Source organism: Myotis nattereri (assembly GCF_964212035.1).
Source record: "Myotis nattereri genome assembly, chromosome: 9".
NCBI lineage: Eukaryota > Metazoa > Chordata > Mammalia > Chiroptera > Vespertilionidae > Myotis > Myotis nattereri.
This window is the reverse complement of record NC_138084.1, coordinates 9310925-9338731: the sequence shown is the minus strand read 5'-3', so window position 1 is coordinate 9338731 and position 27807 is coordinate 9310925. Positions and strand designations below refer to the sequence as shown.

Below are 27807 nucleotides of genomic sequence, written 5' to 3'. Positions count from 1 at the left end.
GTCATGTGCAGTAGGTGAAAAGCAGCATTTTTCAACCTCTGCATGACTGATGTCTTGGGCTGGGGTGGTTCTTTGCTGCAGGATCATGCTGTGCATTGCAGGATGTCTAGCTGCATCCCTGGCCTCTAGAATCTAGTAGCATCCCCAACCCCCAAAAATGTCCCCTCAAGCTAAACCATCCCCAGTTGAGAACACCGGATTAAAAGTAGAGCCTATGGCAGTGACAGCTCTGACTTTGATCTTCCTAGTGTGATGACCTTGGGCTGTCCTCTGCCCTTTGTGAGTGTCTCTATTCTCTCCTGGGAAACAGACATGGCATTACTACCTACCATGTAGGCCCGTGGGAGGATGAAATGAGATAGGGGACAGTAAGGCCCCAGTACAGTGCCTGGCCCAAACCAAGTAATCCAAGTCACGGTGTCCTAAATGGATGTTTAAGAAAATGCACTGGGTATCAGGGCCAACTTTGTCTATTCCCAGGTGGCATTCTGGAAATATAGCATAAATTGTTGTTTGGGCTACTAAAAATTACACACACACACACACACACACACACACACACACACACACACACAAACTGTAAATTGCATTTCAAACCCAAGGACTGAAATGCAAGGTAGGTTATCGGGGGGGGGGGGGGGGGGGTTCATCTCCATTCTCTTATGCCCCTTCACATATAAGAAAAATGGGAGGGACAGTATTTGGCTCCAGACTCCCATTCATCATCCACACTTTCACACTGACCAAGACGTTACCTCCGTGCAAAAGCTTCTAAGACGGACACTTTTGGAGACAGACATGTACAATTTCTTGGAAGAGGAGGAGCCATGCTCCTGCCCAGTAGACTAGAGCAGGGGTCCTCAAACTACGGCCCGCGGGCCACATACAAATACAAATATTGTATTTGTTCCCGTTTTGTTTTTTTACTTCAAAATAAGATATGTGCAGTGTGCATAGGAATTTGTTCATAGTTTTTTTTTAAACTATAGTCCGGCCCTCCAACGGTCTTAGGGACAGTGAACTGGCCCCCTGTTTAAAAAGTTTGAGGACCCCTGGACTAGAGTATGTATGGATGAGAACCTCACACCAGGCTTCCAGCCAGGACCTCCTAGGCAGCAGCCATCCTGCAAATGACGATGGGCCAGGAGGGCTTGGCCAACCTGAAATTCGTTTTTGCAGAAGCAGCGCTGTGCTGTGCTGGGGTGGCCCCTGCCTGCATGGTGGTGGGAGAGCGAGGCCACTCTCTGCTCCCCACTTTGTTAATGGGAAGTTTCAGGATAAACACAAATTCCCACACAGCCCCAAGTTGCTTCTGTGCCACCCACACATAGAGATGACCCACCACCCTGTGCCCACACCTCTTCTAGGTCTTCATCAAAGTTAGAGTCCCTTCCAGCCCCAGCTCTACCACCCCAGCGCCTGGGGGGCAGGGACCGCAACACTTGGCGTGATGCTAATGTTTAAGAGTCTCATATTTTGCCCGCCGCTCAGTGGCACACATGGGAGAGAGTGAGCCTGGCCACAGAGACGGGAGCTCACTGCCATCTGAGTTGAAAGAACAAATTCAAGGTGAGAGGAGCTTCACACCAGCCCGGTGTCTCTGTGTTTCTCAGGGCAGAGCCAGAGCTCATGCCTCAGATGGGAAGAGAGGGTGGTAAGCGAGGGTGGAAATCTCAATTCCACCAGCCAGCTGGCTGTGTTGACCTTAGGGAAGTACTACCCTCTCTAAAGCCTCAGTTTCCCCAGATGACAAAAAGCAGGGAGGGGATGGAGTTGATGTGCAGATTCAATGAGAATGTCTGTAAAATCCTCAGCATGTCATCTCGTACATGGCAAGTGCCAGGAAATGTTAGTGATTGTCACAGGGCCTGCCCCCCGAGTCTCCTTAAACTCTGGTGGTTTGAGTTGGAGACATCCTTGGAGCCAGGGCAGACTCATCAGAGGCAGGATGGTATAATGGTTAGCCCCCCCTCTCCCCCCGCCCCCCACCCCGCATCCCTCCAACTCAGGAGTCAGAGAGCCACAGTTCAAATCCTGCCTGGCTTTGCCAATTTGCTGAAGGGGCAAGTTTGGACAAGGAATTCAACTTCTCTCGGCCTTAGCTTCCTCATTTACGATATGAAAAGGGTTGTTGAAAGATAAAATGAGAGGATACTGTAAAATGCATAGAGAAGTGTTTGATGCATGGTAAGCACTTGTCAATGTTAGCTGCTTCTTATCAAAATACTTGTTATTTGTTGTGTTGTTTCTATTTTGTTGAATATCCAAGGAGGAAATGGAGGGCCAAGTTAATTTCAAGCAAGGCCTGTAGCCTCTTCCATCTACACAATCTACTAGCTGGTACCATGGAGCCTAGAGCTGGATTTTCCGCCTCCTCACCCCCCATTCGGGCTGCTGTGTGGATGCACCATTAGGCCGAGCTATGAGCAGCATCTCTCAGCCATTGCTCACAGAAGCCGTGCTATGCCCCCGTGGGCATGGTGCCTGCCTAGGGGACTGCAAGCCATTCCTCCTGCCCCCATTCCTCCCACAAGACACACTGTGCCCGAGGCTGCCAGCAGCAGTGGGAGGGCACACCTCCACAGACCCCGGGTATCGCTCTGCGTTGCACTCCCACACCACAGCTGGTGTACAGGTGCAAAGGAGAGCATCATGTCTAAATGGGAGCTCCTGCCAGAGAGTGGCCACAGGGCCCCTTTCACCCACAGGGCCCCTTCGCATGAGGAATGCTCAGTCACCACAAAGCATAGGGTCTGGGATTAGAGCGAATAGAGACAAGAAAGCAAGAGGAAGGAGGCACCACTGGGACTCTGGCAGGGAGCTGAGGCCATGTACCCCCGAACCCAGGAGGCTATGTCCAGTCTCAGGACTCCCATCAAGGCCAAGGATTGCTCAACAGGCTTTTCCTCTTACATGCCGAGAGAGAACCTCCCAGCAAAGACAAATACAGCCCAGCTGGGCTTGCTCAGCTGGAGGGAATGTCTTTTGCTCCATGGTGGGGTTACTGAGATCTGGGACTGAATGCTATAAAAATAATGATAATTATCATTATTACTAGAGGCCCAGTGCATGAAATTCATGCATGGTGGGGTCCCTCAGCGGCCTGCACCCTCTCATAATCCGGGACATTCCTCTCATAATCTGGGACCGCTGGCTCCTAATGGCTCACCTGCCTGCCTGTCTGATCACCCCTAACTGCCTCTGCCTCCCTGCCTGATTGCCCCTAACCACTCTGCCTGCCTGCCTGGTCGCCCCTAACTGCTACTGCCTTGGTTCCCACCATGGTGGCTTCGTCTGAAAGGACGTCCGGAATGACATCCGGAAGGTCGTTCAGCTGTCCAGTCTAATTAGCATATTATGCTTTTATTATATAGATTACCTTAAAGTATCTAGGGCTTACTGGACACTTAAAATGTGCCAGCTCTTTGTTAATAGTTTTAAATGCATTACCTCAGTCGAGACAATAACTCCATAAGGCTAATATTCAGATATTTCACAGATGGCCAATCTGAGGCTCAGAGAAGTTAGGTAACTTGTCCAAGGTTGCACAGCTTAGCAAGAATTGGAGCTAGATGAGAACTCAATTTTGGACTGTCAAACCCTGGGAATTTAGCCACTTTCTGCTGAGAAGAAGGTATTTCCCAGAGAAGAATGTTGCCCTCAGCTCATCCTCACCCCCACACCCTTCCATACATAGTCATGCATTCTCCCTGTGCCATTTGGGGCCTCACGCCTTTACCACACTTCTCCAAGGTGATAAAATTCCCTGGCCCATCAATCATGCAGGACCCTTATTGAGACCCTCTTTCCCTTTTGCCAGAGCAATCTCAGACCATCTCACATTCTAATATATCCAAGAGCTCCTTTCAGGATGAAAAGAATAGAAATCTGCCTTCATTTTGCCTCTCCTACAATATGCTTAGGCAGGAATATGCTAATGGTTCCAAAGCTGGGACAGTTTCATCCATGATACTCTTTTAGCCATTAAAGCAGAACTATGCACATATACATAGGTACACACTTACAGGCATACATATACACATACGTGTATACATACATACACACAGGATAGGGCAAATGTAGGTTTAGTTGTTCGTAGGGAAAACAATACAATAATTAATAAATAATAATAATACAAGAATAAACTCTGTGCTTTAGGTACTCACAACTGTAAACCTACTTTTGCCATATCCTGGCAAAATACTATCTCTATGACTCTATAAAGTCATTTTCTTTTATATTTTGGATTTAAACTGGTCCATAATTATTTGTGCTTTACCTGAATGAGACCTCAGGCCCAAAAGCACAGACTGGGGGCGCTAAGGGCCACAGAGCAGACTTGAAGCAGGGCTTGTGCCTATACCGTGGGGCCTTGACTTACGAGTGTCCCGACTAACGAGTTTTTTGAGATACCAGCTGTCTCTCGGCTGATTTTTTGCATTGAGTTGATAGAGTAATTTGAGTTAACGAGCTCCTTAACGAGCTCAGTCTCGGAGCGAATTAAACTCGTAAGTCAAGGCCCCACTGTATTCTCTGTCCCCAGCCCCAGAGGACTGGAATCAAAGCCATGGTCTGCTGTTGTCCCAGCTCCTGTATTCATTCAACCACACCATGCCCAAATTGCCACGAAATTGGGTAATTTTACTCCTCCAGCCAGAAGAGCAAGTAGGCATTTTGAACAATTGCTGTGGCAATGACAACAATATCCAGACCATTCTCGGTCCTTAATCAGTTGCCAGCAGGTGAAGTCCAAGTCTTTGCCTTACGGATGTTGCAACAGTGTCCTGACTTCCCGTTTCAGTATGACTGTCATTTCAAAGGAACTACACTCCCAACCAGGAGGGAAGAAAGTTCACATACGTGCGAAGTCTCGCTGAATGTAATACAGGCAAAATTCATGTTTTTCAAGTGAATCAAAATGTGAATCAAGCTTGGGGAATGTATTTGATCCTCTCGGGATGACATCACAGGCCATTTCATAACCCTGTAATGTGTTTTGAAGCAGACATTTCATGCTCCCAGGGGCAACATCTGAAGTACTAGTCCTGGCTTTCAAGCGTTTTCGTGAGCAATGATGCAGATTTGGGAGGCCAAGTGTCGATCCATTATAGATACACTTTACTGACTGTAAGCCATTTGGAAATAAATATACATATTATGCTGATCTTTATCATTCTTGGTGCCAGACTCAGACAAGACGAAGATACTGACAGCAGACAAGCACTGAAGTTGATTGAAAGACAAGATGACCGTACATGGCCTCCGGAGCCTTTATCAGTCCCATTCAGACGTAACAAACTGAGAAGAATAAGGCAAGCTTTGAATCTAAAGGTCACAGCGCCTTTCAAGATCTCAGTAGAAGCCAGGCTCTCCCCTTTTACCAAAACTGCACGTCCAAACCTGGCTTTGCATGTATTCTGTGGGGCCTGGGCTTTCCAAAGACCTTCCATTGACCCCTACAGGTCTATGGACACCAAAGATCTGTAAGAATTCTCTTTTGCACTCAGGCTGGATTGAAATTTAAAGAAGACTTTTTAGTGGAGTCAGGGTTGGGAGACACCTTTATTCCAGCCGACAAGGGAAGGCCTGAGAGATTCTCTTCTCTCTTGCTCGGCCTTGTTGCCTTGTTCCCCTACAGGGACACCAGAAGGGCCCTGCTGGCCCCCTCCTTCAGCAACTGATGTGGGAGCCACGCATTCAGCAAGGCCACCCTGGACCTCTGTTTGGCAATGAAGTGAAGAATCCAGCAAACTTTCTACAATCCTGAACTTCCATCTGTCTTCCCACTAACCCTCTTTCTCTATTCCAAAAACAAATGATCCCAAAGTAAAGAAAGTATAGCAAAACAAAACAAAACAAAAACGGCCTCACCTCTTATTACAACCAAAGGCCTTCGCAGGTCTTTGGAGAGGCAGAGGGACTGTTGCATCTAGGTCCTGGATGAGCCTTCTGGCCTTACTTTCCTCCTTAGCTAAGAGGCCACACAGGTATTTCAATAGACCACCCGCATCCTCATCACCTGAGGAGGAGTTCAACTTGAAGTTTCCTGGGATCTTACCCATGATCTCGGAAGCAGGACCTGCATTTTTACCAACCTCCCTTCACCAATGCTTAAGCCCTCTCATGGGTAAGAACTTCTGGTCATAGGTTCACTTCCTTGCCTTCCCTCATTTCCCACAATAAGGAGATCTCAGTCTTGAAGGAAACATCCATAAATGCCAGGAAATCCTTGAAAAAGTCAGAGACTACACATTCACTCCGGAGAACTTAACCTCCAATCTGTCTGTGTGATTCTATCACCACGTTGTCTGTCAACTTGACCCAAAGCAGGTCCCAATGCCCGGTACCACCTAGCCAGGAAATTCAGCAGGGCTCAGCTGCGTATGAGGATGAGTCTCTGAAGCCTGAACAAACAAACCCGGCCCCAGAGCATAGCATTTGCAGAGGATTTTTATGATGGTTCCTCCTACGAAGAGAATCTCGTGGCGGGCTGAGTCACCCCTTACCTGATCCCACCCCCACCTTAGCCTTTCAAAAGGTTACTTTAACCACCCTGGGTTTGAGGCCTCATATCCAGGAAAAGTGGGGTCTCAGCCTTTTAACCTTCAGGGGAGAGAAATGACCATCAAGAAATTCTTGTCATGCTACTATAAATATTTATCCATTTGCATACATATATGACATCTGTATACATATAGTGTCTACTAGATGCTGGGCACTATGCTGGGTGCTGGGGACAAAACACAGACGCTATCCTCCCCCGGTAGACTCTTCAGCAAGCACAGCACTTCCAAAACAATGGTAGCTCTCTCCAAAGTCATCTGAGCTCAGTCCCCACCTCCGGCTGGGGACAGCGGGGAGCAAGAGCAGAGAGAGACAGACAACCTTCTCTGGCATTTGGAAATGACCAACCTTGAAAAGAACTTGAACTACGTTTAAAAGCAGGACCGGTTCTCTTCTCTCCGGCAACCCCATGCCCTTGCCTTCACAAGGAAACCCTTACGCAGTCATCAAGTTGGCAGGCAGGGTAAGGCCCCGAGTTTCACAGAGCAGCCTCAGCCAAAACCAATCGCCACTGGGGCAGAATAATGCCGTCGGTTGTCTGGATGGCTGAATGTCTCTCCCCGAGACAATGGCGTGTTTATGTGTAGGAGGGTTAGGAGCAGGTTGTTAACATGAAACCCACCGTCAACAGAGCAGTGAATTCGGGTGCTGGCAGGGGCTTCTGTTATCATCGGAATACCCCCCAGAGGGTATAAGCCCTACCTTTTCATTTGAGTTGGCAGCAGAGTTATTTTTTTGCACCTGTTGCTCTGCTCCGATAACAACCAGTTAAGCATTGATTTGTTGGAAAATAAACAGGAAAAAAAAAGCAAAGAAAGGCATCTGCCCAAACAGCCTGAGCTGGTTTGACTGAGCATTCATGCCAATTTGTTTTTCCTATAAAAACCAAAATAAAAAAAACACACACAAAAAAACCAACACACACACAAAACCCTGCATTTTCATTTCAGATGCTACCCTCCCACTCCCTCGGAAGTAAGAGGGAATCAGGTAGGCCAGCCAGAGCTGGTCGGGCCTAGAGGCCAGAAGACACTGTACTTTTCCATTGGCTGGCTCTGTGGTGGCACTGAGGGGTGTCCAAGATCTGCAGAATGACATGGCCAGCCTCCAGCCAGCCCAGGGTAAGATCATGAATCAGATTAACATGGGCAGAGAAGGGGCTGCTGAGATAGGATCAAAACCAAACCACACTCCTCCAAATTGTCAACTTCCGAAAGTCAATATGGTCCTGGGAGTAGGTGTGGTCTGCAGGTTACCTCCTGAAACAGAGCCTGGGAGTGCCTGAACGCAGTCTGGCCTCTCCCACAGACTTCCTAAGTCCAGCCCTGGGCAAACAGTATAATTTGAAAACCCCAGTCCCCAGACCATAGCTTTCCCACTGGGGAAATGAAGTTACCCATACCTACCTCAAAGGCGGGCTGTGCAGACTCACCCATGTCCTGCCAAGTGACTTGAGGTCCCACGTCCCAGGTAGAAAGGACCTAAGCTCAAGGTGTGATTTCTGCATTAATCGGAGCATCACCACACTCTCATTTCTCATCACTTTGTCAATATCACATGATGAGCTCAAGCCAAAAAGGGCCACAGAGAGCTAAACAAATCACTCAAATGGAGATCATGACAACACCAATTAAGCAATGGCATCATCACCCAGAGAGCAGAAGCCTCTTAATATCTCTTTTTAAGCTTCGAGAAGAAAGCACGGGGCGTGGGCAACGCACGGTGTTTCCCTAGGTGACCACCTTCCCCAGCTGTCTCTGTGCCCTTGACCTTCATTGCCACCAGACCACTGGCTCAGTGGGGGGTCAGGGCAGTGGGGAAGGCCTCAGAAACACCGCTTCTCAAGGAGCGTTAAGAACAGGGTGTTCCAACAGGGGAGGGATGTGGCTGGCTGAGCATTCCCAAGCATTCTTGTCATGAGCAGGGTAGGGAGTGGAGTGCCTCAGAACCAAATCGGGCAGCCCGAAAAAGAAAAGATTTAACAACACCCTCAGTCGACTGAAAAATAAATAAGATCAACCGCGTAGGAATGCAGAAAGGGTGGAGGGAGGTGAGAGTGGGGGATTGGAGTCAGGGAGGGGCTGGGATGGACTGGGATAATGGATTTGACCATTTTAAGATTCACGTTTCGTCCCAAGGAAAGATCAAGACACTCTATCTAAGGAAAGGTCAACAGCTACTAATTTGGAATCTCAAAGACTGTATAATTACAAAACAACAACTCAAACTATGACAGTGATGACAGTTCATATTTACTGAGCATTCTCAGTGTGGTAGGAATTGAGCTAGGCTTGACAAGAATGACCTCATTGACTCCTTGCAATAACCCTGGACATCGGTACTAATATTATTCATTTTATAGATGAGGAGGCACAGAGAGGCTAAGCAACTTGCCCAAAGACACAGAGCTAGTAAATGAACTGGATTTATTATCATAAATATATCGGAGGGGGGTGTGCCACATAATTCTTCGTAGCTTTGAAAACGAATTCTTATATTTCTAAAGAGAGGGGATGTCTCTTAGCATTTCATACTTTTATTTTGGAAGTGGAGATTCCTTTAAGTACGGCTCCTATAATTTTCCCCCTACATGTGAGGAGGAGGCATACTAACCATCCTTGTGCCCTGGTATAAAAGTTCCCTCCAGCATACATCAGTGCAGGCGCTACAGGAGCACTGTTTCATGGCCACTCACACCCGTCCATCAAAACTTCAGCCTGGCTTCCTGCTGAAGGCCTCTGATTGACACAGGGGTGGGGCTTGGCTGACTGCAGCCGCCTCTGACTTCTTAGCCATGACCAAAGAGCGGGTATTGTTACTGAAACAATTAAGGGGGAACCAGGGCTTCTTTGGAAAAGCATCTGATGACTGAGCTGCCACGGGTCCTGATGACAGACCTGCCGTGTTGTGGACAGCACAGCGACGAGAGAAAGACCGTGGCTGTGTCATTCTAGGAGCCTGAATAAATAAATCCATCACGCCGACCCTCCTCCACCGAGTCTGCCACCCTGTTTGAAACCTTGCAACAGTTTGTAAAAACTTCGAACCTCCCCAGGCGTCTTCCATGGTCGTCTTTGCAGTTTAGGAAGCAAATAATATTTGAGTTTTCTTTTCTTTTCTTTTTTTTTTTAATCCTCACCCGAGGATATTTTTCTATTGATTTTTAGGGAGAGTGGAAGAGAGAGGGAAAGACAGAGAGAAACATCAATGTGAGAGAAACACATCGATTTTTTGCCTCCTGCACAAGCCCTGACCAGGGCCCAAGTCAGGGAGGAATCTGCAACCAACGTACGTGCCCTTGACTGGAATCGAACCCAGGACCCCTTGGTCCACAGGCTGACGCTCTATCCACTGAGCAAAACTGGCTAGGGCAATATCTGAATTTTTGCTCACAGATCAGAGGATATCCTATTTAGAAGAATTGGGGTGTTTTTTGTACCGATAATCACTAAATGACAGCAAGAAAGCTCAAGTTTCTTTCTAGTGCCTTCACACAAGAAGGATAGACTTGGCTCACTGTGTCCCATTTTCCCTCCCGGAACACACTTTACTCTGCCTCTCCCAGCTCACTGGTCTACGCAGTAAACCCTCTGGGAAATAAAAAATGCAAAGGGAAGAGAGTCAATAATATTGTCATAACTGTGCATGGTGTCAGGTGAGGGCTAGGCTTATTGAGGGGGGTCACTTTGTAAGGTATATAAATGTCTAACCATTATGTTATACGCCTGAAACTAATATAATATTGTATGTCAACTGTAATTGAAATTTTTAAAATTATTTTAAAAGCTGGGGGTGAGGGTGGGGGTGGGGAAGAATCACCTGCAAGGCAAGCAACTCCTCACCAGAAAGGTTTTCCAAGGAATCAAATTCCTTCCAGCTATTCTCCCCTTCCTCCAGGAAGTCTCTGGTGCTCAAACAACATTGGAAGATGCACCAACTCAAAAAACCCACAGCATCCTGCTGGCCAGGCCTCAGCTTTTCCCCGGCGCTCAGCCAGACGGGCCAGAGGAGAAGGAGCAGGGGCTGGCTCTCCACAGGAGCGTCCGGGCCTCGGGAGTAGTCACCTGTTGGAACAGTTTCACCGCATCCAGAGGCAGGCTCAGCTCCATAATTTGCAAAAGGGAAACACAGGGCCCCTGTTCACAGTGCATTGAGAATTGCAAGGCAGCGACAACCGGCAGGAAAGCGAGCACAGGGTCTTTCGAAGGGAGGGGCCCTGCGTGACGGCACAGGTTGCAGATCTGGACACTGGCTGGTCCGGAGGCCGGTCCCCACTTTGGCCTTCACCTGCTCTCTCCCCATGGGGGGCAGGAGGGAGATCTATTCTACCTTTGCCCCATCAATGACCACCTGACGTTGTTGGGGAAGTTAAACTAAATATGACACCAAAAAATAAAATAAAAAGATAAACTAAAGATGACATTGAGCGTGCCTATGAAGGCACCTGGCTTACAGCAGGCCCTCCACAAGAGTTAGCTGTTATCACCATGATTATTATTGCTGTTGCCATTATTCTCATTATGCTGATGTCCCACCGCAACTCTAAAGCTCCCCATAGGCAGGAACAATGCGTGGGAAACACATACTCGTGTTTTGACAGAGACCATCCATTAGCTGACGCTGCTCGGATGTCTTTTCATTAGCCCTGTGCGAGGGAATGCTCTCAATTAGGGGTTCCTCACCCTTGATTTATAACATAGACCCCATTTTTGAGGTCTGATAAAACCTATGGACCCCTCCTCAAAATTGTTTTAAATGGCAAAATCAATTACATAAGAGTAGAAAGCAAATTTCTATTGAAATACAATGATCAAAACACTTTTTAAAATAAGTGTGCGATATAACAAGATATGTACATCTTTATTAAGACATAAACTAAGATACTGTAGTGCAGGTCTAATAACCTCCATGAAATATAGGAGTGCTGAATGTCACTATTTGGAGACAATTTGTGACAAGCGTAATGTGACAGGAACATGCCTGTACCGTCTCCGGGTCACAGTCACAGTTACAGCTCATGCTACCGTGAAGTTTTGCCTACATTCATGTCACAGGAAAACGTTCAATTCTAGTTAGCTTGCTGAACATAAAAACAGTTTCTTCACATCCAAGCTCACAAATTCCCTGGATTCTCTCCATGGACACCAAGAGACCCTCGGATCCCAGATTAGGAACGCTTCCTGTTTCATTAACAGCAAAGACTGCTTGTTCAACCCAGACAGCTTCTAGAAACCACTTCCACGTGGCCAGAAGCCGCATTTGAACAAACTACAGGAGGCAGGCCCCATAATAAGTAAGTAAAGGCATTTTTTCTGAAGCCTCTGGAACACCCAGGGCAATGCCTTCACTGCGGCGGGCAGTAGGTATGTGGAAGCACGCTCCAGAATTGTAGGGGTGGGCAATGGTAGGTGAAGTTGCAGTTAGTCATGTGCACTGCCTGGAGGGGGGTCCGTTTCTTCTGGAGGCTCTTGCCTGCCAGGCATCCGGAGACAGGGATCAGAACGAGCTGTGCTCTCCCCTCCACCCCTCCCCCCGCCAAGCCCCTTAAGGTCTTCTGCACCCCCATGGGGTGTGGTTTGCAGCCAGCTCGAGACAGGGCTCAGTTACGATGATTTAGCCCATCTCCCTGCCACCCCCTTCCCCAGTGAAAACCTGTCGCATTTCTTTCCCAAGGTCACAGTGCAGAACCAACATCGATCATTTCAAAAAACAAAACCCCAGAATTATTCATACACTTCAACCCAGCAGGGATTCGCTGAGCACACTCATGTTGAGGCTCTATCCTCGATTTCCACTCCATATATTACCAAATATTTACTCACACGCATTTGTCTCGGGGCTTTCAGATTCTGTGTCTAACTTAATCGCGACAGCAGTCCTGTGCAGATGTCATTAACCCCATTTCCCAGGAAAGGAAACTTAGATCCTAGGGCTTATACAACTCACGCAGAGCCACTCAGCTACCCACAGCGCAGTCAGATTTGAACCCAGGTATTTTGACTAAACCTAATGTTCTTTGTACCCTTCCAGCTGTTTGTTTCCAGGCAACCAAAACTCATAGCCTCCTGCCCCTTTAATATACAAACAAAGTTTGCCCTTCATCTGCGTTCCTCAAGCCGTCACCTTCTGACCAGGGGAATTACAATGGAACCGAGGTGCTTCTAATTTCACAAGTGGACATAATTGAGACTGAGGCTGGATTTGGGCCAAATCTCACACCCACTGCAAAGACTAAATAAGTCTTGTTGGTAGTCGGCATGCAGACACGGCTGAAAACAGCCTCACCTTTTCGACCACACTTACCTGAGCCACCAGAACCCATCACTATCTCCACTAAGGGAACTACTGAAAAGGGTCCTGAGAGGGATCCCAAAGTAACCTCTACAAGACAGCCACATTCTCCAAGATCCTTCGTCATATGCAAAAAATAGAAGACCTTCTTCATGTTCCAGGAAAGACTATTCGGACAGTTAGAAGAAGTTTACATCCAGCTGAGAAAGAGCCGGGGGGACGGGAGGGGGGGTGGAAATTTCTCAGATCCATAATTGGGTAAATGACGGCTAACCCCCAAGATTGTTTGTGTCTGTAATATAGAGTGAGGGGGGAGTGGCAGGATATGAAAGTTTAAGTTCACCGCAATTACAACAGTATCACAGGACGTGTGCATCTAGATAAGGTCGTACAAAAGTAAGTCCTTGTGTTAAAACAGTGGGGTTAATGAGGTGGTCTATTAGTCTAATAATCAAAATACTATCATAGGCATTGGGGCTCCTTTTTGTCTTCGGCTTTGTTTTCATCAGAAAGCATGTTTTGAATGAACCTATGCTGGCCAGATTTTAAATAAGCAGGCAGACAACTTTAATAATAATGAAGATGCTTCTGAGAAAGGAAGGAGAGGGGGCTCTGAGGGTCAGCGTGTGGAGGAAGGTTGTAGAGAGAAAAAAAGATAATGTGGATCTAATGAACTACAAGAGGGGCCCAGCCCTGTAAAACAAACTGGAGACAGAGTGTGGTTAGGTGCTAGTGAAATCAATTTTTAAAAGAGTATTTTTACAACAGGTCTCTTTTAAAACAGGGCCAATTAAAACCCTGGGAGCCTCTTTACATGGGCCACCCTGCTTCACCCTGGTGCAGGCCTGGTTGCTGCAGACATAGGCTGAGGCCCTCTGGGAACACCCACATTCCTAGTTTGGCTGCCCAGTGGCTCAGCCAATCATACGCCCCTTCTGCTACCCCTAGGGTCTTCCTCTAGAAGTGACTCCCTGTCCATCCAATCTACCCAATAATCCATGGACTGTCAGTCAAGTGAGCTGATCAGCACCACGCAAGCTGAGTGGCTCCATGAGTGTCTGTATGTTCACTTTCCAACAGACGGCTTTGGTGTTTTATAGAAGACGTCAGTAGAGTGCCTTCTTGTGTACACCCACTGCTCCCTGTGGTCACAAAACAGTCAGCTTCATCCACCTCGACACTCCCACCAACCTTGGACACAGGAGGCAGATTGATCAAGATGGGATGCTGTCGTGGGAACAGACTCTAACACCCCAATAGAGGCTCCAGGTATCCCGTCTTGGAACCTCCACCTGTGTCCCTTAGCCAGCATTCTGAAGACCCCAAGGAAGCCATGTAAGGCTCTTACTGGTTTTCTTTCCTGTCTCATCCTGAGGAGAGAGGGCGTCTCTACCCCATTCTCAGCTTTCACAGACTCCAGGAAAACCTGCTGGCCTCCAGGCATAGGAAGGTCGTCAGAATCTAGGGGTTGGAATGGATTCCGCTGACCTTCCATTCTTTCCTGGTCATCAGACTCCAGGGGTTGAAATGGATCTTAGAGGCAATCAGAGTCAAGCTCCTTTGTCCTGATGAGAGACTAAATTCCAGAGAGGTGGAGTGTGTGGCTCTGAGCACGTAGCTTTGCCGGAGCTAGAAAAGCAGGCCTTCTGACTGCCAGTCCTGGGCGCTGTCCTGCGCACCCCCTGTCCACGCTGTGCTCCAATCACTCACAAGGTGAATCTGAAATTCTTCAGGGACAATTCTTAAAGAAATGTGTGCGTGTTTTTCCCTTCTGAAGTCCAATAAATTTTTTATCAAATAACTCTGAGGGATCCATTGAAATTTCTCCTCCAGCACATCCCAGCTTCCTGACATCGGTGCTATTCAGCTTGAACACATGCCCCATTCAATATGGTCACCATTCTCCCTACCACATTGTTTATTTCCTGCACAGCTTAATGGTCTGGCCCTTTAACACCCTGTCCAATTTAAATAAAAACGTAGCAGTCACATATTTCTAATAAGAGCACAATTGCCTATTCCTTAGGACAAATCATATTATTTAAAATCTTTTTAAAACTGCAATCAGAACACACTAAATAAAGTTTATCTTTCCCACCTCTGCAGTCATCCAACGGATTTAAGGGAATCCTGGCAAGATATGGCTGCCATCCTGACACTGTCTTCAGATGACGATCGGCTGACCCACTCGGCCGGTTACCCCCAGTAACCACGCCAGGGTGAGAACACATGGTCTCTAAACATCAAGCCTACAGTGCAGTCAGTACCTCCCGACCAGGGCCCCACCCACAACAGAAGTGATTGTCACTTTAATTCTACCAGAAAGCCATCTTTACAAGAGAAATGAGCTGAAACGCAGCAAAAGGGTGTCACCAAAAAATCAGGTTCCAACTTTATAGTATCTGGTTCCTTAAAACTGTGGCATTGCTTCTCCAGTGTGTTAGCAGGTTCTGCCATGGCTGTCACCCCACCCAGAGGCCTTTGAAAATCACCTCTCTTTGAAAGGACTTAGAAATGACTGCATCTGAAGTCGGGGGAGACTGAATAACCTTTTAATGACTTGTATAAATCTCTGTGTCTGTGTTTGATGCTTTAACATTGAACAAGATTCTTAGCGCTGGGCTTTCAGAAAAGCAAGATGGTCTCAAGAACACAACCCAGAGCTAAAATCCCCTAATTTGGAGGAGGGGGTGAGGGGTATGAGGAGGAAATAAAACAGTACAAGATTCACAAAATCTAAATTCCACTTCCTAGCAGGGAACAGTGGCCCAAAGCACTCACATTCTGACCTGAGACCTGCTATGAATTCCTTCCAGTTTCCAATTCACGAATTGAATGCAGTTGAGCAAATAGTTTAACCTCTCGGTTTTCATTTTGTCTCAGCCTCTCAGGGAGTCGAAAGGCATTGAAAGAGGATCTGGGTAAAGTTGGTGAATGAATGGGTGCATTAACACGGGATGGGAAGTGTGAAGGAACCAGGCTTCTCAGAGGTTCAGGAAGGAACAAGGCATTTCCATGCTGGGGAGCTGACAATGTATTTTTTAAAAGAAATAAGAATGTCACAAAAAGGATCGTTTGAATTTAACAAATAGAGGCTTATTAGCACAAAAAGAAAATATATAATTGAATTTGAGCTCTTTTGTACCTATGGCACCTGGATCAAAGGCATCACCCTATCCATAGCCACCCTAAGGCGGCCCAGTCTGGCCGCCATCTCACATAGTAACACGAGAGAACTTACAGCACAGTGGTTCCCTCAAAGTTCCTTTTTTTTTAACATGCCTTTGTAAAATCCTTTGGAAACATGGAAAAGGATCGTCTCCATTTATTCATTTTTTTCAAATGTGATTACAAACTCCCAAATGACCCTCATTTCTCGTTTCCAGGTTCCAAACGTTTTTAATATCTAGCCACATAAGCCATCGGCCACTGGTGTGGAAGTGGCGTGATCCTACAGGACTTCAGATTAAAAAATGGCTTTCGAGTTATTTGACAGTCTGAGGATTCTGGGCCTCCAAAAGAGGACCAGGGGGCCTTGTCTAAACTCCAAATGCAGCGATTAATGTCACTCTTCCAATCTCCGAAGAGCCTTTTCGGATAGTGTTGCTTCTCCGTGCATTTCTTCCTAACAACAGAACTTCATGGCTCCTGTTGGAAACTGGCTCTTCCTTTGACCTCGGAAATTAGCACACGTCCACTCATGATCCCTAGCTGCCCTTTTATACAGGGAAAGGCTCTCTCTGACCACATCCTCACCCATGTCTACAGAATCAATGCCTGAATTAGACCTTCCGTCTGAAAGTTCTCCGAATCCGCACACTCACTCTCTACCTGCCCCTAAGGTAAGAGACCGGCACACACACCTGTGTACATAGGCTCACAGAATTGTGCACTTCATCTAAAAGAGACACATGCTCCCTCAATACCAGGAGTATACTGAACCTTGCCAAAGGCAGATGGCGAACATGTCACCTTCCCAACTCAATGTTGTTATTTACCAACAAGGAGATTAATTCCTCACTGTTCCTAGCTGTATCCACCCTGGGGCCAATATTTCGGTTATTTTGTCACCTTGTGATATGGCGAAACTCTTTGCCAATTTTTTTTTTCTGGACAAAGTCATTTTTAGGCAAGCAGCTCTCCCCAATGCCCTTGCCTACCTGGGCTGCCTGGCCACTTTTCCCGGTGTGGCCAGGAACGCCCTTGCTTATTTCCAGCCATCTTCCACCACCAAATATACTAAAAAGGACTCTGCCTTTCCCTACAACTGAGTCAGAAAAATTACCAACAGAAGACATCTTTAGAACGTGAGAACCTGAACCCCAACAGCTATTGAGCCAACCAGTTCTGCACCGAGCTAGCTGCCTATTGGGTTCAGAATTCAACCCAGGGAAATGGCTTTGTCACACAGATGGAAGGAAACCAGGGGCTTCTAAATTCACAGTGACTAGACGTCCAGGCTGAATACAAGGAATTCACAGCGCACATCCAATATAGCCCACCTGCCCCCCAACATACACTTCTGTTAAGACCCAGTGAGGCAAGCACAGGTGAGTGGAGCTTACTTCCTGCCGGCTGCCTCCGGGAGTCTGCTTTAGTTTCATCTGTCTGATTCCAGCAGGCTTCTCTTTTCACTCAGGTGGTTGAATTCCAGATTACAAAGAAGGTTTAAAAATAAGGACTTACCTCATTTGCTAAAGATTCTGGGTGGGAAATCCAATAGCTGTGGCTAATGGAGGGGAGGCGGCCGGCAGCCGTCACGCCAGCTCCTGCGGGGATGGGGAACCTGGGCTGTTATCACGTCTGAGCCCTCATCAGAGTGAAGATAAATGCATATGACAATAATTTTAAATCATTTTGTAGGATGTTAAGCAATAAGCCACCAACCGGGAATTCCCTAAGTCACTTCCTCCTCTTCTGATTGGCTGCCGGGCCCTTTAAAAAAATAAAATAAAGGATTACAAACATTGGCTCATTTGCATTTGGCCAACTCACACGTTAGTGTTCAAACAAAACAGGTCTAACCAGGTTATGCCTGTGTCTCAGGAGCAGAGAGACAACCTATTAATGGGTGAGGAATTGATTTGGTGGTGACTGTTCTTTTCGGCTGTTTCAGGTGAAAAGTACCTGTGCGCTCCCTTCCCATCAGGAAGGGAGAATGTAAAAGCAAAGTGAGCAGAAATTCAAGTCTGGAGGAGACGATGGGATAGGGGAGTGACATCTGTCTCGTGTACTAACTTATATTTAGTCTCCTCTGCTTTGGCATCAAGATCTTTGCCCTGGCTATGCAGGTAGCAGGTTCTGAAGGGACTCCCAGCTAGGTACCCCCCCCCCCCACACACACACACATGGGTTCTCTTCTTAGGCACCACAATCACCTGTTGGGCAGTGGCAATTTCAATGGACTTTGAAAAGCCCCTCTCCCCCACCCCCAGGTAACAGCCTAGAGAGAAAGGTTAAAGGGGGGATCCCAGGAGAGAGGACCCCCTGCGTCCTTTCATGTGGAACAGCTGACTATCTGGTTGGTGGGTTATCCAGAATCTTCCCTTCCTCCTGACACTTACATGGTCTTTTTAACTATTTATTGGCAGAGGAAAATGCCAAGATGCTGAAACCAGAAATAAAACACCTTTTGGGCAAGAGCCCCCTGGGGAGGCTCTTTGGATTTTAAATACCCATGCAATCCCCGTGGGACAAGGGCCTGCTTCACTGGGCCCCCAGGGCACACAGGTGAGGGACTGTTCTTGGCACGAAAAACGTTCCCTCCCCTAACCATTAACTTTCTCCCAGGTCTTTCTGGCCACTGGCCTGGCATGAGCTAAGCGTCCAAGCAGATTTATTTAACTCACCAGGCCGCCCCTCTCTGGGAGAGGAAAGGGAAATTGAGTTTTGGCAAAGACACAAAGATTCTGTGATTGAAACCAAGAAGTTCCTTGTGTGAAAAAGAAAAGTCTGTGTATGAGCAAAGGCTGAATCGAACAAAAACAAAGTGGTTGTCATGTTCAGGTGAGTGGGCAGTAGTAACATTCCTTTTCTTGGTTGTTTGCCTAGTTTAATGCAACATGAATGCCAAGGTTTGTGACGGTGGAGAAGACTTGGTGGGAGGGTTCGGGTGGGTTTGGTGGGGTCTTGGAGCTCAGGCAGGTGGGGAAGGTTTTTGAGGTTAGGGATACCACTTAGGGAAACTCCGAAAAGCCCCTCTGCTTCCTTTCCTTCACTAAACATTCCCCACCATTCCTTCTCTTCAATCATGTCTTTCCTAAGGGCCTTGTTAAAACATAAATGTCTGATAAAAAACAGTAACTGTCATTATTGCCCATTATCACATTAGCCCCAATTAGTCTATCAGCTCCAGATCTGAGAGCAGGGCCTGAAGGAACAGCCTGGTGATGTGTGGGGTTTTTTTGTTTGTTTGTTTGGTGTTTTGTTTGTTTTTTTTTCTTGAGTGATGAATCAGGAGTAGCAACTGAAGTAGCACTCCACCCACTACAGGGCATGTGTGTGTGCATGTACGTGTGTGTGTGCGTGTGTGTGTGTGTGTGTGTATGTGTGTTGGAGAAGCAGGGAATTATTAGTGCCAGTGGAACTCCTTTACAGTTTTGTCTGAGATCAGCCTGAAGACAACAGAGGGCACAGAGGGGAGGTGGGTAGGGGTTGTGTGGCCAAGAGGTGGTGAACTTCAAAAGCAACTCCAAAAGTGACATCACTCTCTGGGCCAGTGCCAACCACCTTTAATTGTAAGCCCTTTATTTTCTAGCTGAAAAGTTCCAGTAACATCTCCATTTCTTTATCTTGCCCATTTTAGATCAGAGGACGGCTCCCTTAAGACACTCTTGAGAAGAATCATTTTGGGATGGTAGAGACAAAAGGGGATGGAAAGATGTCACCTCATACTCATGAGCCACCGTATTTGTGGAGTTTTTATGTCTATAAAGTACTTAACAATGTGTCTGGTATTTAGTGGGTACTTACTATTGGTTCTCTTCTTTACTTGGGACTTAGTTGAACTACCCAGAAGAAAAACAAAAATAATACCCCCCATCTCCTCTTCACTCCCCCCAAAAACTAGATTATTAGACATGTTGCATGCATAGAGAAATTCCTTCAGAGTATGTATGTACTAGAGGCCCGATGCACAAAATTCATGCAAGGGGCTCACCCCTCACAGCCATGGTGGTTGCCTCAGCCCTTACAGCCCTGGCTTTGTCCAAAAGGTTATCCAGAAGGTCATTTGGCTATCAGGTCTAATTAGCATATTACGCTTTTATTATTATAGACTAGTAGCCCATTGTGCGATATCGCATGCAGTAGGCCACCTGCCACTTCTGCGGAAGCCAGCGGGAACCACAGCGCACCACCAGGAGCCGGTGGGAACCGTGGCACACTGCGGGGAGCCGCACTGCTTCCACAGGAGCCATGTGACTTCCGCAGGAGGCGGAAGCAAGCCACCGGTGCCCATGGGAGCCAGGAGTGAGCCAAGCCGCTTCCGCAGGAGCCAGGAGGGACCCGGACCCACGCCGATTCTGCGGGAGGTGGGAGGGAGCCACTCTGCTCCGTGGGAGGTGGGCTCACTGTCTCCTCTCTGGGCCTGCGCTCGACTGCAGAGGCTGCAGGCCGGCCCCCCTGTCCCTGTCCGTGTCCGCTCCAGCTCCGGGGGGGCCAGCCCAAGCCAGGCGTGGTGGCTCACCAGCCCCCCTGTCTTTGCCTTCGTCTCCACTCCAGGCCTCACCTGCGTGCACACCCTCCTCTTGTCCAGTAGTGACCCATTACAGTGTCCCAGCCTAATTTGCATATTTCCTCTTTATATGTATAGATGAGGTCTTTTGCCCTATGATCAACTTCAAGAAGATAGTACTTGCATCAAAGATAGATGACAGAGATAGATAGACCAATGATAGATAGATAGATAGATAGATAGAATGGATAAAGTTCTGATATTTAACTGAGAATGCTAAAAGTTGGATTTGAGGCTGAGGACTTCTATCCCGTGAGTCTCAAATAGTCAACCATGTCTCTCATGGATCAGAAGTTTAAAGGTATAATCACAAAAATATCAAACACACCAGAGCCTTTATATCCTCAAGCCAAGATCAAGATAACACTGGGAACTGGAACCAACTTTACAGACCCAATTGCTCTGCAGAGAGATCTTCCTGGTCTTCCCTATTACTGCCTCAGACCCACACAAAAACATGGAGGATTTGAATGGAGTCCTGACGCTGGTTCCCATGGAGGAAAAGGGGGCGGAGCAAACCAGAGGAGGTTGTGAGCAGCAGCCTGGGGATCCTGCTTTTGGTTGGATTGTCTGCTAGAAGATATGCATTACAGAACCAAAGAAGCCCAAAGACCTTAATTCCGAAATCAAGGCCAAGACAAAGAATCACTCTAAGCCAAGTATCAAGCCCTAAGGGGTCTGAGTCTTAACACCAACACAGGCTGTGGTTACAAGGTCGATGAGAGTGTGTGCCTGCTTTGCAAGGAAGAGAATGCTTGCTTACTTTACACAGCGCCTTTTAGAAGCCCTATATTTATTTTTAAAAGCAAGTGTGTGTTTATATATGTTTCTGTCTATCATCCCCTACTGATGACATGGAGTTACCTCCAGGGCAGAACATGACTATTTAGTGAGCGACACCTACGAATATAACTGCAGGACTGACAGGAAAAGGACCTCTATCTAGTGTTGGGGAAGGGATTCCATAGAGCAGAAGACAGTCAAACCTCAATTCTCCAACATCTCCCATCTCAAACAATTCAGTTCTTGACCAAGTTGTTCACCAAAAAATTTCTCGGTTGCCAAACCAAAGTTCTGTTTTCTACCTGACCACCCTCTCATGCTGATACCATGACAAAAAAAAAAAAAAAACATCTCTCAGGCAACAAACAAGGAGATTAGCACAATTTTAAAACATAAAGAGGCCACAAGAGTGCTAATGTTGCTGAGGGTGTGAAAGAAGCGATGATCACAAGCAATTGAAGAGGTAGAAAAGCTGTTCAGAGGCAATGATATGTGAAAAAGTGACGATGCCAAGCCCTGGCCGGTTTTGCTCATTGGTTGGAGCATTGGCCCATGGATTGAAGGGTCGAGGTTTGATTCTGGGTCAAAGGCTTGGTCAGTTAGGGTTTGAACTGGAGGCAACACATCGGTGTGTCTCTTTCACATCAATGTTTCTCTCTCTTTTCCCCCTTCTTTCTCTCCTCTATTCTCTCTAAAAAAATATCAGTGGAAAAACGAGCCACTTTCTGATGCCAAAAACTGACTTCTTAAAAGACAGCCATGGAATGAGTCCTGAAAGTGATCCTTCTAAGGCTAGTAGGGGGAGGGTCAATAAATTTAAGAAAAAGGAGGGTTGTTGTTTTTTATTAATAAATTGAACAGTACATTCGACATGTATTGTATACAAAAAAAGGTTAAGACAGAATCATTTAGAATCATTCATTGAATTTACATTATTTCTAAAGGGGGAAAAATTCTTCAGTTTTTGGACAAATCACTTCTTGAACAGCCTTCAGAACCGAGGTCCCACTATATTATCATCCATTACTTTGGATAGAGTCAAGTAAGGAATTAAGGTTAACAAATACAATCTTGCTTCTTACGCTCCTACTCAACCACTAAAAGCCACATTTTCAAAATCTTTATATTTGGGCTTAGATTAGATGCCTGGCCCTTTTAAAATCCTCTTAGGAGAAGCATGGCACATAAAGGTGCCCCGAGTTCTGTTTGGGAGGTCTGACATCGACAGCTATCCTAACAGATTTGCGGGGCATCCTCTGATTGTGTCTTTGCCATCATATCCAGGCCTACGTGCTGAGCAAATCCTCTGCCAAAGGCACATACCACCGAACTGCTGAGGTGGGAGGCAACCTCAGTGCTGGAGTGGGGCAGGTGGCTCACCATGTTTGGAAAGAATGACCCACTGCGCGTGTACACACACACACAGACACGCAATCTTAATATGTCACCAATCTTACCTATGTACCAAAGATGGATTTTCTGAACTCCCTTTCATATTTTAATTCTTCTCAAGATACTTCCATTCATGCCTAACTTAGCTCACCTCTGTGATACTCCATCTGCCTCACCTATATCTTATTGTTCTCTTTGTGGCCTTGTCTTTCCTCACAAATCGCTGTACACAGTGCCCTGATTTAACGCCAACTTCACTGCCGACCTCATTTTCCATGAAACCATTTGGGATTCTAAACAATGTTTCCATCGGGTCTTTAGGAAGGCTCAGTTCTCATTCCCTAAGCGGGAGGGAAGGCCAGGCCAAAGTTGGCCGCTTCCAAGCAAACTTCCTACAGCCAGTATTTTCTTTTTTGTGTGGGAAAGAGTTTCTTGTAATTACAGCAGTTGTTTTTTTACACATTATTTTAGCAGAATTCCTTTCCCATGATCATGGAACCCCCAAATATAAAGCAGATTAGAGAGCTGTGGCTGCCTAGGGAATGGAGGTGAGTCAGCTGCAGTCTCCTTTAATCAGTCACCCTTCCCCTCACCCATCAGCGCTCAGCCTTTTCTACTATATCCTCCTTTGGACTCTGTGTCCTCGCTCCACGCTAATGGAGCATCAGAATCCCTTTTACAGGTTCTGATTCTTGAGTTTCTCACCACATAATGGGCACCTCCAGGGGTGGAGTGATCGCAGAGATAATAATCAATGTTGTGCCCATCACCAACCCTTTAGATGGTGTGGACTCCCATAGCATTCCACGACTGATAAACCAGAAGACGTGGTTGCTACCATCTCAGGAGACATTTTAACTGAGCTGACCTTGGGTGTGGGTCTCAGTGCTTGGTCTCTCACCCAGAGACCACGAGAGATAGCAAACTCTCACCCCATCTAGAAAATGCTTAAAATCACCATCTAAATGTCAAATGACTTGGGAGAACCTTGGTATTGGAAGACTAGGGGTGCTCAGAACCTATTTCTTTACCCTAAAAAAAACAGGCTGGCTCGGCTTTCTCAGAAATAGCCTGTGTGGTAGAAAGAACATAGGTTCTGAAGCCAAACAGACCAGGAAAAACTTGCCACATTTACTTAAAATGGAAGTCTCAGTTTCTCCATCTGTTTGTTGGGAATATGAATGTTCTCCTTTTGGAAAGTTAAGTGGGAAATTGCATAAAGCCCTTGCAGAGTGCCTGGCACTTGGTGGGGTCTTGGGAAATGTTGATCTCATCCTCCAAGTATAGAACTTAAATCCCAAAAGACCCCCTCCACAGTATATGAAGTCACCTACAGGTGGTTAGGTAACTCCACATTTCAAAATACAAAACAAGAGAAGGGGGCAAAAGTGGAAAAGTTCTAGGAAAAAGGAAGAGTAATCATGACCATTCACACATATATTAAGCTTTAACCACATCCCAGTCCCTAGACTAGGAATTTAACCCACATCACCTCCTTTAATCCTTACCAGACTCCATCAGGAAGGTACCATTACTATTCTCACATTAGAGATGAGGAAACTGAGCCCCACAGGCTTGATAAGTAACTTGGCCAAGGTCACACAGTGGAGCAAGTAGCCAGGGTTACTGTCATTCCAAAAGAAGATTTCTTAACCACAACCCTCTTCAAAAAAGAGAAGCTTAACAGCCTGTTGAAATTTGGACTATAATATCTTACACTGACAGGGAGAACCAAGCTGAGTTCTGGAAGGCAATTAGAAATGTAAATCTTTCTTAGAAGACTGATTGTAAAGTTGAAAAAAATGTCTGAAATGGGGAAATAGACATGTGGTGGATCTCCTAGGACAGTCTTCGGCCCTTGTCCTTCAACACCAAATATTTTAAACATTAAATGATTAGAATAAGAATTGAGGGGAAACCCATTGGAAGAAGCTGTGACTTGGTCTTGCCTGGGAAGTCATGAGACTCTTTTAACACAAAGGTCACCCTGTCCTCCTCTTCCCCCTCCCCTCCCCCCCCAGACCTCATGGCGCTGAAGCAGGTTAAATACCGCAGTGAGAAATCCTTCGGCACCTGGATCCAGAAACAGCAGAGGAATAGAGCAAAGAGATGGAGTGATGATGAAGGCATGAAGTATGAAGGTTGAGAGCAGCAGGGGACCCTTGTTGGGAGTGGGGCTGCCCCCCACTAAATCAGTTTCTCAATCCCCATTTTTCATAAACAATTGAGAGTGCCTCAAGAAAATGTAAAATGATCATCAACCAGATTCTGCTCCTAAATGCCCTCCAGATAGAAATCAGGAATTCTGGACCTGATTATTCCTCTGTAAAGAATGCATCTAGAAACCTCTTAGAAATGATATCAGAGAATTGACAAGTGCTGGGACTATGCAAACAAACAAACAAACTCATTTGCATAAATAAATGATCCATTGGGTCCATTCAAAACATACACACCTGTAGGCTGGTGGCATGTCAAGAAAGAAGCCCTTGGAGTTATTTCAGAATAATTCCATATTGGGGGGGAAGTCCAGATGAATCTCCCCACGTGTATCATGATATGTATATGATTGTTTCCCCTTTCTCTCCCCCACCCCCATTCTTGGTGACCACATGTGAGTTCAGGGTTTGGAATTAGTCATCCTGTTTTCCTGAACAAGGACTGCATATAGAACAGTCCCATTTTGAGACCTAGTTTCTTTTATGACAGGGCCCCAGGAAAGTTTTATGAGAATCCTGATTTAAGGTTGGAGGTTAATAGCTCTGAAATTTTGGGAACCAAAAAATATTGTGTAGGTGGGTGTACAGTAAAAGTGAAATAAGGAACTCCTCTGCAAACCCAGCCCCAAATCTACAGTCGGTTAATCTGAAAACTTCTGGGAGGACAGCCCAGCTGTGAAAGGGACCAGCCACAGTCTACCCCTTCCTTACAGTGGAAAACAAGGAGGCCCTTGAACTCTGTTATGCTGGAAAGAACGGGATGCAGAGGGCAAGGGTCAGGAGCCACCCCTGACAAGGTGAGTGTGCATGAAGGGCACGGTCAGCTTGCTGTGGACACTCTCCGCCAACACCAAAGTCCGACTCTGATGGACTTTTCCCATCAACACTTGAAGACTTCAAAGTCTACCCAGGGTTTACTGTTCTCAGATTCACCAGTTTGTGGTTCTCCATGAGTTGCCAGACCACTAGAGCAGAAAACTTCAGGGAGTCCCACCTTAGATCTCACAATTGTGTGTGGTTGTGGTGGAGGAGGTTACCCTTGGCAAATGTCTGAGATTTGCTAATCCCTTTTCTTTCTAGCTTGGCAGGTCACCTTAACTTGGAAACTGAATGGGCAGCTGGGAAAATGGGTTTATTAGGGGTTGGGTCAATGCGCTGAGAACTTGAGCCTTGGCTGGGGGTAACATTTGTGGAAAGGTAAGATGCCTAGGAAGCCACAGTACTGTGCCAAAATAAACACGATGACTGGGTATCCAGATCCACCATAGGTCACTGCGTGGCCCACAACCTCACTTGGAGTGGACTGTTCATTCCTCTGTCTGCAGATCCTCTCCATCCCGCAGAGCAGCTGGCATCGAGCACAGCAGTAGAGAAAGTTGCTGGGAAGGAGGGTAAAGTGAGACCAAGAAGGAAACAGGCAGAAGAGGGGGTTGGGGGTGGGGAGTTTCTGTATGTTTTATCCCAGTGTCCCCAAAACTCACCTTGGTAATATTTCTTATCCTTGTAGTCACAACTGTACCAGAATTTTATACACACATGCCCATCCCTTGGCTGCCTTCTCAAAAAGCAACTAGATCATTCCCTTGTTCACAAATCTTTGCCAACTCTCCCTTCCTTAGGGCTATACTCCTCAGAGGGAAGTACACCTACCAAGGCTGTGGCGCAAGATGATTTTAAATACAATTAATAATTTTTATTTTAACAGTTATATCATTCTGACATGAAAACAAACTTAGTAAAGTAAAAGAGAGAATCAATGTGAAAATCATTAAGTAAATAATAGATGTGGGTACACAGAGATTGCGAAAGTAGTGGCAATGAAATGTGAAGTTTTAGAAACAGTGGCTCAAAGACAGACAGGGCAGACTCCCTGGGGATGTGCCATTTACCCATCTCCACCAACTGCTCTTCACCCACGTCCTAAGTCCCCTGGTCTCCAACGGACCCATAAGCTACATCCCAGACATAATGGACCAGGTCGTTTCTGCACAGGTACCACCTGCTTCCCAGCTTCCTGCCCCTCCCACCATGTGGACTGTCCTTTCCTATCTTTGCTCAGTGGAACCCAACCTATTTCCTCATCAGTCAATCCCAATTGCTTCATCAGAATTTAAATCTCCCAGAACGGTGTGTTGGGACTTGGAGCTATTCAATTGTCAACATTCTACAAATATTCATTGAGCTTCTGCCGTGCCAGGCGACGAGAATTCAGCCTTAGGAGGAAAGAAAGGATGAAAATTCTGTTGTCATGAAACAAAGATTCTAATGAAGTGAGACATCAGCGCGTGTCCTATTCTGCTGTGTGGGGCCACTTTGGGGTGTGGCTTTACAGGGTCTTCATTGTCCTATCCCCAGAAAAGCCTGGCATGACTCCTGAGAATGGACATCGCTCAGAGATTGAAAGTCCAGAGTCGGGGCTCTGGTGTCTGGTCTCATAACCCACATATCCTGTGTGTCTATGACTCTTGAGAAATTGTTTCCTCTGTGCATCTCCTGAGATCCTCCCCATGTCCCTGCAATGTGTGATGCACACGAAATGGTTTCAAGGATGCCCCCACTGATCTTCCTGTCTTTCCAGAGGCCACACATTAGTGGTCAAGTCCATGGTTCCCAGTGGCTCCTCTGCCTTCATGGTGAGCCGCAGGGAGACACCTTCAGCCCAGACAACTCTGATTCCCAACAGGAATCAGACCCACAGAATATATTGAGCACCTACAGGTGCAAGGCTCTGTAGCTACTGCTGAAGAGAGGAGGACCCCCAAAAACTCTGGCAGGGATGGGAAAAGCCTGGACCCCTTTTCAGAAAGAAACAGTGCAGAGTTG

The 27807-nt window shown here is 46.7% G+C and overlaps 1 protein-coding gene across 3 annotated transcripts in view; it reads right to left on the bottom strand.

The window, feature by feature from the left end:
* EHF (ETS homologous factor) overlaps positions 1-17728 on the bottom strand; it is a 39495-nt gene extending 21767 nt beyond the window's left edge. The window contains exon 1 of one of the 3 annotated variants that reach the window (XM_081100391.1): positions 17542-17728. Coding sequence is in view for 1 of the 3 variants with exons in the window: in XM_081100389.1 (XP_080956515.1) it covers positions 17421-17459 (39 nt within the window). In the remaining 2 variants the exon portion in view is untranslated. Of the gene's footprint in view, positions 1-17420 lie in introns of all 3 variants that reach the window. The other 2 variants (XM_081100389.1, XM_081100390.1) reach the window with 2 other exon arrangements.
* Between the last annotated feature and the right edge of the window lie 10079 nt (positions 17729-27807).